Below are 18,475 nucleotides of genomic sequence, written 5' to 3'. Positions count from 1 at the left end.
CCTCCGCCCCCCCCTTTGTCCCCCCCCCCCCCCCCCATCATGCGGCCCCTGTCGCTGTGCTCACCAGCTCTGGCTGTGGACCCAGCAGAAGGCTCCTCGCCAGCTCCAAATGCTCTCTTGCCACATTCGGCTTCTGTTTTGGTCCCTCCCGTCTCCTTGCTCAGTTGCCTCTTCTCTGCTGAAGAACCTTCTCGCCATCATCCGCCAGTTTCTGGGATGAGCTGCCACACACCAGAAAAAGGTACCCCAGACTTTGCTGATGCTTGTGCCATTGGCTGACAACCACGGCCAAGCATTTCTCAGGTTTCTAGAAATGTTTCGGTGTCTGTCAAGAGTGACCAGTTCTAGAGATGATCTGAAATGGATGTATGAGGCAGAACTGTCCACTTGGCCTTCTAGGGCTTGTAGGTGGGCACCTGTCTCTGGGAGTAAGGAGATGCCTGGCCTCCTGGACTCTTCTCTGTGGCGGGGGACTGGAATGAGATCAACTCTCGCATGGCAACCCCACAGTGTATTCTTGGTCTGTGTGGCTGTCTTTGTGTAGATTTTAGAGCCGTAAGTCTGGGGATGGTGGTAGTGTGGGTGTGTGCGGTGTGTGTGCACATGAGTGTACGTGAGAGGTGGGGTGGGGGGCTGGGAGCAGATATGTGCGCAAGCGTAGTGGTGGTGCTGCAAGCATCGTGGCCTTGACACCTAACTTGCTGAGGGCAGGCTGGGGGTGTCCTCAGAGAGGGGCACAGAGGTGTTTCCTTCCGTCTAGTGCTCTGCTTGAGATAAAGGATATATTCATTTTTCTCTGGTTATAAATATATGTCCATTATATAAAGTTTGGAAAATATAGAAAAATAATGAACAGTTAGGTGTTGCCTCCAGCCAGGAACACACTGTGAATGAACTGCTCCCAACGTGGCCTCCTCTGTCCTTCCCTTCCCCCCAGGCTGCTCTCTCTGTCTCTGATTCTGCCTCTGATTCTGCCTCTGAGTATGAATCAGGCTCTACTTTTACGTTTCAAACAAACTTGGGGTCTTTGTCGACTAGTCTGCTAGTTCTTGGCGTTCTGATGATGAAAATGGGAAGAGAAGCGGTGCAGGAACACACCCAGCGTGGGCTTCCCACCATTTCCTAGGGGGTCTTGAGGCTCACGTGGAGGTGGCACCCCCTGCCCATCCCACACATCACCTACCTTCAGGCACCCACCCTTCAGGTCAAGGGTGATGCTTGCCTATCATTCTGAGAGATCAACCTGGGTAGGGGTCTCCTCTTGAAGTCAGGCCATGGGGTGGAGAACATGTGTGTGTTGAGGAGGGATAAAGAGGCAGAGCGCTCTCGGGAGGTCTTCCCTCTGGCTGACGGAGAGAGGAGGGCTATGTTGCAGATCCAAATGAGATGAACAGAGTGATAGCAAAGCGATGAATGCTTGATTAGCAAGGACACCAAGATCTTGGACTCTGGGCCCTACAAGGTCAGTGTGGGCTAAGTCATCAGGAAAGCTTCTCCAAGGGGGCTGGCGAGAGGGGTTAGAACAGCAGAGGGGAGAGGAGGCCTTTGCTGGTGGGCAGAGGAGCTGGGGCAAAGGCTTGGTGGTGGGAGGTGTGTGTGTGTGCGTGTGTGTTGACAGCATGTGTGTTGATTGCATGTGTTTGGTTGTGTACTGTGTATGTGTGTGTTGACAGCATGTGTGTTGATCGCATGTGTTTGATGGTGTACTGTGTGTGTGTGTTGACAGCATGTGTGTTGATTGCACGTGTTTGATGGTGTACTGTGTGTGTATGTGTGTGTTGACAGCATGTGTGTTGATTGCTTGTGTTTGATGGTGTACTGAGTGTGTGTGCGTGCGTGTGTGTTGATTGCATGTGTTTGATGGTGTACTGTGTGTGTGCGCGCGCGTGTGTGTTGACAGCATGTGCGTTGATTGCATGTGTTTGATGGTGTACTGTGTGTGTGTGTTGACAGCGTGTGTGTTGATTGCATGTGTTTGGTGGTGTACTCTGTGTGTGTGTGTGTGTGTGTTGACAGCATGTGTGTTGATTTCATGTGTTTGATGGTGCACCGAGTGTGTGTGTGTGTGTGTGTGTGTGTGTGTGTGTGTGTGTGTCTGATGGACCTGGGAGGCTGTAGGGGAAACTCAGGCTAGTGTGCAGGAGGCATCAGGAGGCCTGCTCCCCACACCCGTTGGGTGGGGTGGGGTGGGGTGCTGGGGCCAGCTGCTCCCCGGCTCCCAGCTCGGGCTAATTTTGAGCCACCTGCTCCGGTTTTAGTCTCTGGGACGCCGTGAAGGTGGGAGCGTGCTCCCAGAACTGGAGCGGCAAATTATGTCCGAATCCCAAAGGGGAACATGTAATTTCGGAAGCTGGCCCAGACCTTTGGAGCACTATGTTTAGCTTTATTTTTTCTCCCTCTTGCACTGGTGAACTGCCGGTTTCTCTCTCACCTTTCTAAAAACGAACTGTATTAAAAATAACAATAAGGCTTCTGTGAGGTTCAGGATGAGAACAAGAGGGGCAGAGCTACTGCCTGGCTGGGCCAGTCTCTGGGCAGCTGGGGGCTTCACGTGGAGTTCATCTGGTCAATTCCAAGGGCTTGGCCTCCTGGGGAGTCTCCCAGAGGCCCCTGCCCCAGCCTCAAAGGAAGAGAGGGTCCCGCTGGTCTCCTCATCCCTCCACCATATCCCCCAAGCCTGCCTTCCTGGACCATTTGCTCTCTCTTGAACTGGCAGTGCTGCTTTATTCCTCTACCCTTCACACTTGCTGTCTCCTCTGCCTAGAAGGCATCTCCTGGCCTCATCCACCTAGACTGGTACTCGTCCACCCACAGCTCCATCACCTCCTCTGGCACTATTGTAGTGGCCCCTGAAAAAGTCACCCTACCTTCAGTCCTGACCCCACCAAGGCCCTCCTGGACCCTGCACCTTATAAAGTATGGATTCACTGTACTAGGAGATTGCAGGCAAGGATCTGATGCCAGAAAAGAATGCAGCAAGGTTTCTGTAGTATAGGGGTGGTGTGTTTATGAGACTCTTAAAGCTCCCCTGGTTTTGGGGAAGCCACGTGATGCCCTGGTTTTTGTCCTTGAGGACAGAAGACTCAGAAACCTGCACTGGTTTAGGAATAGTGCCCAAGCAGGGGTTGGTGTGACTCAGTTGTTAGAAGAAACCACCAGGGATGATGGGGAGCTTGGAGTATGTCTGAGGTCAGGAAGTTTGAAAGGCAGGGAGGGCCTGTGAGAGCGGCATGGAGTCAGTGGTGCCAAGGGCAGTGAGAAAGCAGGCATGAGACAGGTATTGGCTGAGCCCCTCCCACGTGCCTCACCTTGTCCTAGGTGTGCATGGCCTTCATGTCATCCATACTCGCTGCTGCTCTTTGACAACACATGGCTTTGTTCCCATTCTCCAGATGGAGATGCTGACTCAGAGAGGTCAGGGGGCTTGTCCAAGGTCACGTAGCTGGTAAAGCAGTGGGGCCAGGATTTGGAGCCACACTTGTCCAACTCCAAAGCACACGTTTCTCCCACAACTTTTGTAGCCTCCCTGGAGAGAGAGCACAGGGTGCCTGGTTGGAGAGCTCTAGTTCCTCAGGATCATGCAGTCTTCCCTGGTTTCTCTAATCCTGTTGCTAACCAGCGTGTTTAATTTGTAGCTTGCAGACGGTCTGTCGGGCTTCGCCCCCACTAACATGGCGTCTTCTCCATCCAGTCGTCATGTATGTATTGTTTACCTATTTGTGGGCACCTTGATTTTCCCGGGCGGGCTGAGTGGGGGTAAGGAGTTAGGAAGGGAACAGAGGAGGTGGGGATGGGAGGGGAAGAAAGGAGTTTTCTGAGCCCTGGCAGAAAACAGTTACCCGTCCTGTGCAGTGATGGAGGGGTAGGGAGAAAGCTGAGGGAAGATTTGCAGATACGGACATCCCTGAATTATCTCTCGGTGCATCCTGGGATTTACCTTAATTCTGTTTCCCTGCATGGGGTAGCATGGGCCAGTGGAAACAGGGAAGTCTCTAGACCCTGACCGCTGGGACGTGGGACACAAGAGGCCTTTGTGGGCAAAAGCAGATTGATTTTCTCTGCTCCTCCCAGAGGCATGAAACGTGTGTGACTGCGGAACCCTGGCTGTCCCCAGCAGATTCTGAGAGCTCTGCTGGGGCCCACAGTTCACTCCTGCAGTTGCCAGGAGGGATGCTTCTGTCCTCCTGGGCTGATTCCTTAGGTATTATCTTTATGGGTCGAGGTTCCTTCAACATGCACTCATGAAGTCAAGTCGGAGCCCCAGACTTGTAGGGGAGACATAAGAGATAGGACTTGCTGAAAGTTAAACTCCATTCATGGTGCCAAGAGGAGGCATTGCTGTGTTGGGTGTTTTATGGCTTCTAGGCAGAGGCACTCTACATTTTAAATGTTTTCTGATTTATCTATTGTAGAAAATATAGAAAACACAAAAAAGTGTAAGGCAGAAAGTTAAAACCACCTGTGTTCCTACCAGTTGGAGATAAGCACTGTTAAGACTTTGATGTGCCTACATTTTTAGATATCTCTTATGCACATGTGCATACTTTTATTTTTTTTACAAAATCAAGATCATATGGTACTTTAAAAAAATCTGCATTTTCTTGTACTTAAAATGTATTATAAATGTTTTTCCATGTCTGTATTCTTTAAAAAATGGTTGCATGTCATGCTGTTGTATGGACATCCATAAACTATTCCCCTATCATTGGACATTTCATTTCTTAATTTCCACTATTGTCTTATTTTTTGTCCCTTAGAGGAGTTATTTTTAGTTTACTTTAAATAGGTCTAGTCCATTTCTTGTTAAGTTTATTCCTAGGCATTTTATAGTGTTTGTTGCTGTCTGAATGGAATATCTTTTTTTTTTCTTATGACTTTGTATAACTAGCTATTGCTAGAATATAGAAAAACAATATTTTTGTATATTTACTTTGAAACAGACTCTTTGTTAAGTGCCTTTATTACTTCTGACAGTGGTTAACTGATTCGGTTGAGTTTTTCAGGTAGATAAGATTGTCTTCTTCAAACAATAATAAACATGTCATTTTCTAATAGTTATACCTTATTCCTTTTTCCAGAATGACATTTGATAATGGAGTTGCTAGTGAGCAAACTTATTTAGTTACTGATTCTAATGAGAAGGCCTCTGTCATTTTTCCATTATGATAATGATTGGTAGTTTCAGATAGATATTCTTGATTTTGTCAGGTTGTGTCCTGTATTATTAGTTTATTAATAACTTAAAATTAGATATGGAAGTTTAATATTGGGCTGGCCAGAAAGTTCGTTCGGGTTTTCCCATAACACCTTATGGCCAACCGATATCATCCAATGGCATTTGGCATTTATCAAGATGATCATTTTGTTTTCCATATATACATATATACATATATGCACACACACTCATATATGTATGTATAATTGTCCTGCATTCCTGGGGTAAACCCAAATCAGTCAGTTGGTCATGGTATTATAGTTGACTACAACTGAAGTCCTCTTATGCAGTCCATCAGGATAGGTAGTTGGTTGGCTAATTAAAGTCGGTTAAATAGGGACTCATTAAAAGTCAAATATAAGTACCACGAACATTTCTTTTTAATCATATCCATGTATCTTCATTTGACAATCATTTGACATGTGCCAAGGCCTCTTTGAATTTGGATCTGCTATTCAAATGTCATGTTGTCTTTCCAGTATAAACCACATTCATAATGCATTAGCTATGATTTTTCCTTTAGCTTTATTAAAGTTTGATGAGCTCTTAATGATAGCTGCAAAAGACTCTGAACATGGCGTTTTTTTAACATTTAAGATCCGCCTCACCTTTTTGTTCGCCTCACTCATACTTAATTTTCATAATTAAAAAAAATCAACAACATTAAGTTCATTTTCATAGATAAAATGCCCTTTCTTTTTAAATTCAAATTTTATATATTTTTATAATATTTACTTATTGATCTAATTACTGTATTAGTACAACTGGCATAAACAGATTTGGGAACAAACAATTAACTCTTGGTAAACATACAGCTCATCTGCTGGGAGCTGCAGTGGATAAATTAGATTAGCTGCAGGCTTGCATCTGCTCTGGACCTTAGATCGTTAGCAGAGAGAATGGGTAGCGTTTGTTAATCCTGGTTAAGGGGAAGTTTGTAAGGAGAACTTCTAGTATATATTACTGAGTTAGATTTGTTATTATTTATATGGGATTTTTGCATCTTTATTAATAAGTATTACTTTTAGGTTGTCTTTGTTAGGTTTTGATATCAAGGTTATAATAGTTTTATAAAATATTTTTTGAAGTGTACTCTCATTTCCTGTGCTCTTGAGCAGTCTCTGTGGCACGAGAATGATTGTTTAAAGGTTTGAAAATACATGAGAGCCATTCTTTATGAATATGAATTATGCAAGTTGAAAATTACATGATACATTTTAATAGTCTTGCTTTATGTATAAAATGTGTAATACTGTGAATCAATCTACACTTAAAAAATGATTAACAGTCATGAAATTTAAAAGGTGGTGGCCAAATGAATTGTATTTATGATTTAGCTGGTAAACAGGATACCCATCATCTTTTTTTGAAAATGGTGTTATATGATGTGAGTTTTGAATTTTAGAAGATCTTCAGGAATGCATACCTTATACAATTGTATAAGATGCATCTGCTCTGTACTCATTTGTAAGACTGGGCCTAGCACCATTTTTGGGAGGTGATTCTTTGATCATTTTCTACTTCTTCAATCAATTTAGTACCTTAGATGTCTTCAGATATTGCTTATTACATTAGTATAGATTTATACATATTACTATAATAAAAGAAAATCCTTCTGTATCTGTTCTGTTTTTTATCCTCATTTCTAATTTATGTTTATTGTTTGTTTGTTTTTTTAACTTCATTAGGCTTAATAGCATTTCATCAATTTTATGGTTGTTTTTCATCCAAAGAACCCGCTCTTTAATTTTTTCGATTCTTCTGTGTACTTTTTTCCTTGCTTTTTTTTTTTTTGGCAGTACGCGGGCCTCTCACCGCTGTGGCCTCTCCTGCCGCGGAGCACAGGCTCCGGACACGCAGGCCTAGTGGCCATGGCTCACGGGCGCAGCCGCTCCACGGCACGCAGGATCCTCCCGGATCGGGACACGAACCCGTGTCCTCCACACTGGCAGGCGGACTCCCAACCACTGCGCCGCCACCTGGGAAGCACTTCTGTGTAGTTTTAATTTCTTTTTCTTTTTTATTATTTCCTTTTCTTGTCTGATTGCACTGACTAGGACCACAAGTTTAATATTCCATGTAACTGGTAATAGTATTCTTATCTGCTCTAATTTAAAACGGAATATATATTTTTTATTTTTATTTTATTTATTTATTTTATACAGCAGGTTCTTAATAGTTATCTATTTTATATATATTAGTGTATATATTTCAGTCCTAATCTCCCAATTCCCCCCCCCCACTTTCCTCCCTTGGTGTCCATGTTTGTTCTCTACATCTGCGTCTCTATTTCTGCCCTGCAAACCGGTTCATCTGTACCATTTTTCTGGATTCCACATATGTGCATTAATATACAATATTTGTTTTTCTCTTTCTGACTTACTTCACTCTGTATGACAGTCTCTAGGTCCATCCACGTCTCTACAAGTGACCCAATTTCGTTTCCTTTTATGGCTGAGTAATATTCCATTGTATATATGTACCACATTTTCTTTGTCCATAAAATAGAATATTTTTATGTTCCACCACTGAGTATGAAATTTATCAGGTGAGTGATTACTAGCTAGCTAGGAGTTTTTATCATGAATGATGTTAAATTTTATTCAGTGTCCTTTATGGATCTGTTGAGATGATCGTATGATTTTTCTCCTTTAATCTGTTAATGTGGTGAATTACATTAATAGATTTTTTTTTTTTTTAGATGTTGGGGGTAGGAGTTTATTAATTAATTAATTTATTTTTGCTGTGTTGGGTCTTCGTTTCTGTGTGAGGGCTTTCTCTAGTTGTGGCAAGCGGGGGCCACTCTTCATCGCGGTGCGCGGGCCTCTCACTATCGCGGCCTCTCTTGTTGCGGAGCACAGGCTCCAGACGCGCAGGCTCAGTAGTTGTGGCTCACGGGCCTAGTCTCTCCGTGGCATGTGGGATCCTCCCAGACCAGGGCTCGAACCTGTGTCCCCTGCATTAGCAGGCAGATTCTCAACCACTGCACCACCAGGGAAGCCCCCATTAATAGATTTTTTAAAATGCTGAGACAACTTTGCAGTTCTGAAACTATCTATCCTGGTCATGTTACATTGTCTTTTTTCTGCATTGTTGGGTTCAGTTTGCAAATATTTACTTTAGGAATTTTTTTGCATCAATCTTTATGAGTGATAATGGCCTGGAGTTTCTTTTTCTGATACTGTTCTTTTCAGGTTTTGGTATCTAGGTCATATTAATCTTATAAAATGACTTGGGACATATTTTCTCCTTTTCTAGTCTCTGAATAAATGATAAAAGCTTGACGTTATCTATTGCCTGAAGGTTTGGTAGATTCATTTGTAAAACTGTCTAGACTTAGCATTCTTCTTGGGGATATTTTAAACTGCTGATAAAAATTTTTTAAATGTTTATAGGACCTTTGAGATTTTCTGTTTCTACATGAGTCGTTTTTGGTGATTTATATTTTGTAGGAATTTATCCATTTCTTGCTAAAAATTATTGACATAGTGTTTTTCATAATAACCTCCTACTGTTTTGAAAAATTTTCTTCTTCTATTTATGTTCCCTTTCATTCCTAAGGTTATATTTTATTATTCTTGCCAAAACTTCTCAGATCTGTAAAAGTCTTTTCAGAGAACCAATTTTTATGTCTGTTGATTTAGCTCTATTGTTTCCTTGTTTTCTAGTTTCTAGTTCTTTTCTTTATTATCTTCTTCCTTCGAGTTTTAGAGAGCTTGTTATATTTTTAACCTCTTAAGAGCTATGCCTAGTTCATCAGTTTTCAAACTTTCCTCTTTTCTAATGTAAGCATTTAAGGCTATAGAATTCCCTCGAAGTACTGCTTTATGCATCCCACAGGTTTTGGTAAGTGGTGTTTTTGTTGTTTTTTTAGTTCTGAGTATTTTCTGATTTCTGTCATATTTCTTTTTGACACCTGAATTGTTTAAAAGTATGTTTTAGAAATTCCTAACTTATGTTTTAAGTTATCTTTTTATCGGTTTCTAGCCTAACAGTACTATGGTTCAGAGAATGTGGTCTGTGTGCAATATTTCTTGACACTTGCTTTATGGCCTAGTACAGGGTCAATTTTTGTAATGATCTTGTGTGTGCTTGAAAAGAATGTGTATTCTCCCAATGTGTTTTACATATAGCATGTCCATTTAGATCAGACTTGTTAATTGTGTTATTCAAATCTATTTTCTTGTGATTTTGTTTTGTGCGGTTTATCAATTTTTGAGATATTAAAACATCCTGCTTTGATGTGATGTTTGTTCTTCCTTGTTATTTCTGCCTACTTTTCCTTTATATGTTTGAGGCTGTGTTATTAGGCACAAACAACTGTAGATTTCTTATATCTTCCTAGAGAATTGAATCTTTTAATGATACGTAGTAAACCCCCACTCCTTGCCTTTTAAAATCTCTACTAATGAGGTTTGCCTTAAAGTCTGTTTTGTCTCATGTTAACATAGCTATACCATATTCTCTTGCTTGGTGTTTTCCTAGTATATCTTTTTCTTTCTACTTTCAACTTTTCTGTGATTTTATGTTTTAGGTGTCTCTCTGATGAACAGCAAATAGATGGAGTCTGGTTTTTTTTTTTTTAATACGTTCTGACATAAGCTCTTAATTAAAGAGTTGGACAGTCTAATATATTAATTGTGTCTTACTGATATATTTGGATTTATTTCTGCCATTTTATTCTACTGTCCTGCCCTTTTCTTTTTTTCCTCTTTTCAAAATTTTTTTGGATTGAAAGATTCACCTGCCTCCCCCACCCCCGTCTTTTCATTCCTTCTTCCCTTTTCAGTTTCAAAGCTATTCATTGTTTCTATTCCTTCATGGATTAGTATAGAAACTTTAACATGTATATTCAAGTTAGCAAAGTCTAAATTTAATTGGTATTTATAGCCTCTTCCAAAATATTACAAGGAACTTTGGATGCTTTAATTCCAGTCACTTACCAATTTACAAACTTTTGTTCAATATTTTAGCTCTACCTCTATAAATGACACTTTTAAAGCAATATTATTTTTTAAGTAATTGATTTTTCTTTTAGCTATGCCCACGTTGACTGTTTTGTTTTGTAGACCAGTCTTCCTTCTCCTGAGATCATCTTTATTCCTGAAGTAGAGCCTATAGAAATTCCTGTAATTGGGATCAATTCATTATAAACATTCTCACTTATTTTTTCTATTAAAAATTTTTTTTAATTGCAGTATAGTTGCTTTACAACGTTGTGTAAGTTTCTGCTGTACAGCAAAGTGAATCAGTTATATATATATCTATATATCTATATATATATCTATATATATATATATATATATATATATGCATGTGTCCCCTCTTTTTTAGATTTCCTTCCCATTTAGGTCACCATAGAGCTTTGAGTTCCCTGTGCTATATAGTAGGTTCTCATTAGTCGTCTGTTTTATATATAGTAGTGTGTATATGTCAATCCCAATCTCCCAATTCATCCCACCCCCTGTTCTCCCTTTGATATCCATAAATTTGTTCTCTACATCTGTGTCTCTATTTCTGCTTTGCAAATAAGTTCATATGTACCATTTTTCTAGCAGTATTATATGATACTTGTTTTTCTCTTTCTGACTTACTTCACCCTGTATGAAAGTCTCTAGGTCTATCCACATCTCTGCAAATGGCACTATTTCATTCCTTTATGGCTGAGTAATATTCCATTGTATAAATGTACCACATCTTTTTTTTTAAAGGTATGTACATTGTTTATTTAGACATAATGTTATTTCACACTTAATATACTACAACATAGTGTAAACATAACTTTTATATGCATTTGGAAACCGAAAAATTCATGTGACTCTCTTTATTACGATATTTGGTTTATAGAGATGGTCTGGAACCAAACTCGCAATATGCCCATATGCCTGGATTTAGAAAGAGAATGTTCTATTGTTTCACTAGTTTGTTCATCATTTCTGAAAGGTTACCTTAGGATGCAAATAACCCATTAATTCAGTCAATCAAACAATATTTATTAAACACCAAATATACACAGGTACCATTCTGGGCATGAAATACTAAAGTGTGTAAAACAGAGTCTATGTCTTCAGTGAGGCTTTAATCTCTTGGGATTTCAAGAAGTGATAGCACTAAGAAGAAGATAAAATGTGGAAACGCCATTCAGAGTGAGTGAGGGGGTTGCTTTAACTAAGGTAGTCACTTTGCCGTTACAGTTTGATTGTTACTTGAATGATGAGTAGGAGGCAGATATGTGGATAAGGAAAAGCTGATGTCAAAATCCTGAGATGGAAAGGAGCTGACTGTCTAAGAGGCAGAAAAGCCAACATGGCTCAGAGTAGGGAACGAAGGGGAGAGTGGGGAGCAGGGGAATGAGTGCATGGGCACTTCAAGGACAGTGGATTTTTTTCTGGTTATTAAGAGAAGGCCTTGGGTGATTTTAAACTGAGGTATGGCTGGGTCTGAATCACACTTTACAAAGTCCACTTTGGCTTCTGTATGCAGGATGGACTATAAAGGAGGAAAGAGTTCTCAGGAGCACCTGACGTCTCTACTTAAAGATATGTTCTTCTAGAAGACCAATTTAGAGGCTGTTGCCATAGTTGGGGTAAAAAATGATAGTTGAACAGTATTAATGGCAGGATATGTTTTAGAGATAGAACTTGTAGATCCTACCGATGAATTAGATGAATCAGAAGAAATCAAGGATGGTTCTTAAGTTTGAAGCCTGAGCAACTGGATGGATAGGATGATACCATAATTGAGATTGGGAAAATCTGTGGGGAAGTGAATTAGGAGGGCAGGCAGAGAAATTCAAAGCTCTATTTTGTCCGGTCCAGTTTAAGATGCCTGTTAGACTTCAAAAAGATATATCAAGAAGGCTGTTGGATATCTGCAGTGAGAAGTGTCAGTTGAGTTGTTCAGTGCTTTGCATTTCAATCTCATTCCTGCCACTCAGAAGCTAGGTATCTTTGGTTGACTTAGTTAACTTTCTGAGCTTCTATTCCTTCATTTAAAATTGGCATAATGATAATAAATAAAGTAATATTTAATCCCCAAACTCCCGAGTCCTAGTCCAAAACTCTTCACTCCACGATTCCCTTATTCTCCAGCTACTCATTTGCTGCCGTTGTTTGGACATTCTTAGATTGTGTAACGGTCGGCAATGTCGTCACTTTGTTTAATTTTTTTCCAATTTTTTTGCACATCTTCTTTATCCATTCCTCTGTGGATGGACATTTTGCTTCCATGTCCTGGCTGTTGTAAATAGTGCTGCAATGAACATTGGCGTGCATGTATCTTTTTGAATTATGGTTTTCTCCGGGTATATGCCCAGGAGTGGGATTACTGGGTCATATGGTAGTTCTATTTTTAGTTTTTTGAGCACCTCTATACTGTTCTCCATAGTGGCTGTATCAATTTACGTTCCCATCAATAGTGTAGGAGGGTTCCCTTTTCTCCACATCCTCTCCAGCATTTATTGTTTGTAGATTTTTTTGATGATGGCCATTCCTATTGCCGGGCAGGTGCGTGAGGGTCAGCCCCAGTGTGGGGGGTGTGTGTGGCTTTCCAGGTGTTTGGCAGCAGGCGTGTCTCACTTTTTAATTATTGTTTGAAAATATTTTTATTTCACTCTTTAGAAATACTAGTTTCACTGACACTTATTTCCAGTCATCACTTTGAAGATACTATCTCACTAATCTCACTATCTTCCAGCTTCCATTGTGCTGTTGTCTTCCTAGATCTGAGGACTGTGTTTTTGCCTTTTTACTTTTAATTAGTTCTGGATGGTCAACCACTATCTCTTCAAATATTACATATTCCCCATTCTCTCATTTCCTTCTAAAATCCTGATTAGATCTTCAGTGCACCTGCTCTATTCTCCATGTTGGTTCAACTTTCTTTCATATTTCATGTTTCTTTGTATTACACACTGGCTAATTTCTGAAGATATGTCTTCTAGTTCACTAAGTCTTTTTTCTAAAGGTTATGTAACCCTGTCTATTGAGTTTCTTGTCCTAAGTATTAATATTTTTGTCTCTAAAAGTTCTCTTTTTTTCCAAATCTTCTTGTTTATTTTTGAAAGTGTCTTGTTCTTTTGCCATATTGTTAATGCCTTTATTTTTTTAAACAGTTTTTTTCTTAAAAGTCCTATTTCTGATAATTCTGCTTTCTGTTGTCCTGACAGGTCTTATCTGCAGTTGGTGCTTCTAGCTGACTCTCACTCATGGTGCCATGTTTCTTATGTGTTTCACTATTTTCAGTTGTGAACTCATGTTCCTTGGAACTTTATCTGAGAGTTCTTTGAGGCCTGGATGAAAGTCACATTCTTTCAGAGAGGACACGTGTTTACTTTTACCAGATGCCTGGAAACACTACAAACTCAGATTCACTTAAAACTAAATGTTTGGCTTGGGCTTTTTGGGCCCCACCGTTAGTTTGCATTTTGGTTCCTTATTTCTCTGGATTTTTAATTTTTCATTTGCCTCCAAGGATCTTCTTTACATTCCTATCAGCTCAGTCATGCATTTAAAAGTAATTTTAAAGGTATCTTATTAATTAATTTAGGTGTTCTTACTTGGAGGGTTTCTCTGGTCCTCTAGTTTGCCATTTTGCTGGAAATCAGTGTCTTTGTTATAGTTTTCAATTCGACAGTCATGATGTCTTCGTGCAGATTCTAGTTCCTTCAGGACCACATGCTCTAACTTCTTGTTTATGGGATCCTCTTGAGACTTCCTGTGACCATAAATTGGTCATTTGTTTTCTTTCGTTTTTACTCAACCCTTTAACAGAACACTTATCTTAGTCCTCATATTGTCCCCCTTCTTTTGAACCTTAATCTTTTCCTTCTGTCCTCACAGAGGGAGGTCCTTGCTTGTCAAGAACCAGGAGCTCCAATGGCTCTTCCGTTAGTGCATAGGCCCCCTTCTAATCTCAAACTCAGGTAAAAGGAAGAAGGAAACAGTCTAAGGTTGTTGTAATTTTACCTTTTGCCAGTTAGGAATCCAGCAGGGTGGGAGAATTAAGAAGGAAAACAGGATCAGAGGTTTTTCTACTGGGCTGAAGAATTTGTTTTCTATGTTTGTTGGAGCAGTCAGATGCTGGCTGGCTAGGTCTGAGCCACAGTTCTTGCCTATGGAACCCTACATAGGAGTTTCTTAAATAAAGGAGAGCTGGCTCCAGGCAGGGGTGTTCGTCTAGGGAAGTTTCTGCAGTCTTGGCTGTGTGGACCCTCAGCCTTGTGAGCTCAAACACCTGATGGGTCAACTTTCTTAGGGCTACATGCATATTTTTCGAGTTTCTAGACCAAGGTTACCAATGCGTGAGTTTACAGTGAGAAATCCTTTTGCCTGGGGGACGTGACCTTGGATAGTGATCCAGCCTGTGGTCTCTCTATAGGCTCAGCAGTTGGGAAGCCAAGTTGTGACTGGAGATGAGTGAAGAATCAGAATGAGGAGAGAGGAGTTCTGGGGTTTGAAATCGAGTATCAGCTGTCCAAAACTGACTGATACCTCCATCTCCAAAGAAAGGGACAGCGTTAGTCCCTAACCGTGGGATCCTGCCTCTGATGATGCTGGTGTGAGCAGTCAACTCTAACTCCTCTTCTCTTACATTTCCAGGACTGATCAGTTCCTTTTTTTCCTGACATAGCCTTTCTCTAGATGTATTAGTACAATTTACCCACTTACGGTTAAGGCTCAGTGTAGAAGCTGCCTTTCCCTTTGAGATGATTTTGCCTCTCCTTGCTCTGAACCCTTCTGCATTGATTTCATGGTCTGATTCTCCGAGGGCAGCCCTATCTCTCTTAATTCCAAGTTTTGGGGGGAATGCTTCACTGCAGCTTATGGGTACTGACAACAATTTATCGAAAGACTTGGAAGCAAAGGTTTTCTGAGCAAAGGAGTCAATGACAGGGTGTGGCTCCCAAGTGAGGAAGTGTTTCCAGAAGGTGCCCAAGGCAGTTTGTCTCAGTGCACCGTGCTTGCACCTCTGGCCCTGAGAGTTTCAGGGGCAGTGTTTTCACCTTAATAACACGAATGGTTTTTACCTGTACTTTTGTACATATCAGATGTTCTAACGAGGAAGGTACTTATCTTCTCCTTAAAGCAGGTTTCCTAAGGACATGTATTTGGCACTATTGGTTTAGCAAGAATTATTGTATGCGCTTGAAAGTAACAAAACTGTATTTCTTTAAAAATATCTCTGGTTCAGATGTGTTGCCAGTGCAGCCTGGCCTCCCCCCACTCCCATTAGTTCTGATTAGGGAGGTTTGATGCCTGTCACTGTGTGTAATCTGGACCTTCCTTTGTGAGTCATTCCTTCTCTCATTTTCTCAGAGCAAATACAAATCGCCCATCCAATGACAAGTGAAGGCACAGGGGAGGCAAGGGGAGGGAAATCAGAGCCGAAATCTGTTAGCTATTTGGAGTAATTGGTTATTTGCTGTGTTTGCTGGTTGGGAAGCAGAGCACATACTTTACGGTCTCTCCTGTTACGGGGGCTGGAGTCACCCGCCGATATTGGATCCTCGTTGCCGGAGCCCTTGGCTCCGGGCGCCTTTCCCCTGCTTTGCATTCCTGTGGTCTCCTCGGGGGTGCACCCCTCCTCCCTCGATGCGCACTGCAGGGGGGACAGCCCAGGGTGAGACTTGTCTGGCGAACTCCAGGGCCTCATCAGGGAGGAGGAGGCCCCAGCCCCCAGCTAGCAGCCCTCCCTGCCTCTGCCCCGTGCTCCCCTCTTCCCAAGAGGTCTTTCCCCTGGTCCACGAGGAAGAAGCTTCATCTCTTCCCAGAGGGAGATTCTCGGCTTTCCTTGAAAATCTACAGGACAGGAAGTTCTCTCTGAGGTCTAATTTAACGCCTTCCTACCCCTGATGGTCCTGTCATCATCCCTGTCCCCTCCCGTTCCCCAGCCTGGGTCAAAACAGTGCTTGGAACTTGGTTCGGCTCTCACTGCTGAGTACAGGTTCCCCCTGAGGATGCTCAGTGGAGCTTATCAACCTGCCCAGTGACGTGAGCACCTCTCTTACGTTCACGGAGGCATGGGAAACCAGCCTGAATTAGCAGCAAGTTCAAAATATAGAATATTTGAAAAGTAATATGACTTTGTGTATGAAAACTCACACAGTAACTAGAAAGTAGGTTGACTTTGGCACATAGTAGGCTCCCCCAAAATACTTCTAAAATTGAATTTAAGATAGCTAAGATTAGTGTCTGTAGTTTGATGAATGCTTCTGCAGCCCTGGGAAGGCCTTCAAAAATAGTTTTTCTCTTAAGTAGATGGCTGGAACTCCTGTCAAGCAAAACTGTCTACATAAGCAGAACGAAGGTAAGGCAAGTTTTTGCTCAGGCCCTACTGGAATCATCACAGATTTTGAGGAGCAGTGTCTCATTGCTTTCATCATAGGTTTGAACACTCTTCTTTCATTCACCCTGCTGGATAGATTCCATTCGTGTGGACTGTCTGCATGGGTTATGGGGTCATGCTGTCCTCAGAGGACCAAGTCATGGGGCCCCCATATATACCTTAGGCTTCTGAGTTTGGAAGAGATTTTCCACAGGTCCCCTGCCTCATGTGGATCAGGCCAGTAGTCATGTGGATCAGGCCAGCAGTCAAATTGTCAGGCCCTGACCCTTCTCTGCTCACCATCTGCTTGACTTTGCCAGGTTTCAGGCACACTGATTCACGGGGCCTTTTGGAAGCAATTCAGCGTTTTGGTTAAAGGTCTTCCTTTTCCTCCCACCTCTGCTGGTCCAGCTGGAAGTCAGAGTAAACAGAGTAGTGATCCCTTCCACAGACATGGAGGCAGAACTGCAGGGAGTGTCCACACGAGACTGAAAGCCCAGTTTTCCACTCGTGGGAATAATTAAGTGGGTTTTTTTGTCATTAGTGTGTAGAGTTCTGCTGAATCAACATGGTAGCTGACTGTGGGTGTAAGTCTGTGTGGTTTGCGGGGGCATGAAACTTTTAGTATGCATGGGGTGGGGTAGGTTCAGAGTCGGGGCGTTGCACGTCTAGGTGTTTGTCTGGTTTACGTGGAGGTTTGAGTACTTGTATGTTATGTCTGTGTTTGTATTGATGTGTGTGTGAGCAAACAGACTCAGTTTTTAAATCTTAAGGCATTAATTAAAGAACTAGAGAATCATCACATCATTATTCCAGTCCTGCAGATGTTGAGCTATGGGGCAGCAGCATTGGGGGTCAAACTGGTGATGTTGACAACATCAACAAGAGCGTTTATCGTGGTAAACTTTATAGGTCACAAAATGTCTTCACAGACACCAACTCGAAGCCTATACTAATCCCAGTGTTGGGTTCTAATATTACGATCTTGATGATGTTGATTTGTGCTAAGACAGAAATTACTTTCAACACAGTCTAGGATGGCTACCTTCTGGTTGACCTAGGCAATGAAGGCCTGCTTAAAATTAGTTTTTAAAAAATGGAAGTGGGTGTATAGTTCCCTATAGTGACTCCAAGGTTTAACATTGTAACCTTGGTGATAAAGGAATTTGACCATGAACTTTTCTCTTTGATTCAAGAGGTCATCCTGGGGAGAGAATACAAGCGATACCCCCTGCCTTCCCCAACTTTCCTAACTTCACAGAAAGTCAGGCTTGGAATGATTGTTGTCAATTTTGCCATCCATATTCATGAAATGCGTCAGGCTTACTGAATGAAAATGGGAGATTAAATGGTCTGAATGTGCCGTGCTGATTTGGGTCTTCGGAGGGATTAGGGTGCCCATTAGACTGGATCAAGGCTGGAGAAGCATGTCTTTGTTACATGGCTCTGGTTGCTCAGGAACTGAATGTTGGCTATTAGCTGAAATTGGAGAGGCCGCCAGTCCGTGCCTTGATCAGACTTACTTGCTTGGCTGGCTGAATGGTGAGGGACCTTGAACCTTGGGCACGGGGAAATAAAGCTTTAATGGCCAGACTTCTTGCTAAAGCCTGAGGTGACACTTCAACAATTAAGACATTTGCATTTGTTTCTCCTCTTTGTCGTGTTCCAAGACTAGATGCTTAGCTATTACAAAATGAGGTCAAGAGCACACTTCGAATTGGAGAGTGTATGACCATTTCCCTTTTGGAGCTTTGGATTATCGGATTCCACTAACACCAGAGGGTGGCTTGGCTTTGGCACGTCTGGGATAAGGCATGGGAGGACCGTCCTGTTTCTGTGGGGCTCATTCTCATGGGGGGCTAACTTATTCTCGGGCTTCTTGAGGAAGGGACGGAAGAAGTGGGCATGAAGTAACTCCATCAGAAGCCAGGTTAG

The 18,475-nt window shown here is 41.9% G+C and overlaps 1 protein-coding gene across 14 annotated transcripts in view; it reads left to right on the top strand.

Annotated features, from left to right (window-relative positions):
- Positions 1-18,475, top strand: part of DYSF (dysferlin) — a 229,745-nt gene that overhangs the window by 161,348 nt on the left and 49,922 nt on the right. For 6 of the 14 annotated variants that reach the window (XM_007453388.1, XM_007453386.1, XM_007453380.1 and 3 more), the window contains one exon: positions 3,636-3,698. The exons of the other annotated variants lie outside the window; for them this stretch is intronic. In XM_007453388.1, coding sequence (XP_007453450.1) covers positions 3,636-3,698 — 63 coding nt within the window. The remainder of the gene's footprint in view (positions 1-3,635; positions 3,699-18,475) is intronic. 14 annotated transcript variants of the gene reach the window in all.

The sequence above is a fragment of the Lipotes vexillifer genome, unplaced genomic scaffold, assembly GCF_000442215.2.
Source record: "Lipotes vexillifer unplaced genomic scaffold, Lipotes_vexillifer_v1.1 scaffold253, whole genome shotgun sequence".
NCBI classification, from domain to species: domain Eukaryota; kingdom Metazoa; phylum Chordata; class Mammalia; order Artiodactyla; family Lipotidae; genus Lipotes; species Lipotes vexillifer.
Note: the sequence above shows the minus strand (reverse complement) of the source record. Positions and strands in the feature narration are given on the sequence as shown.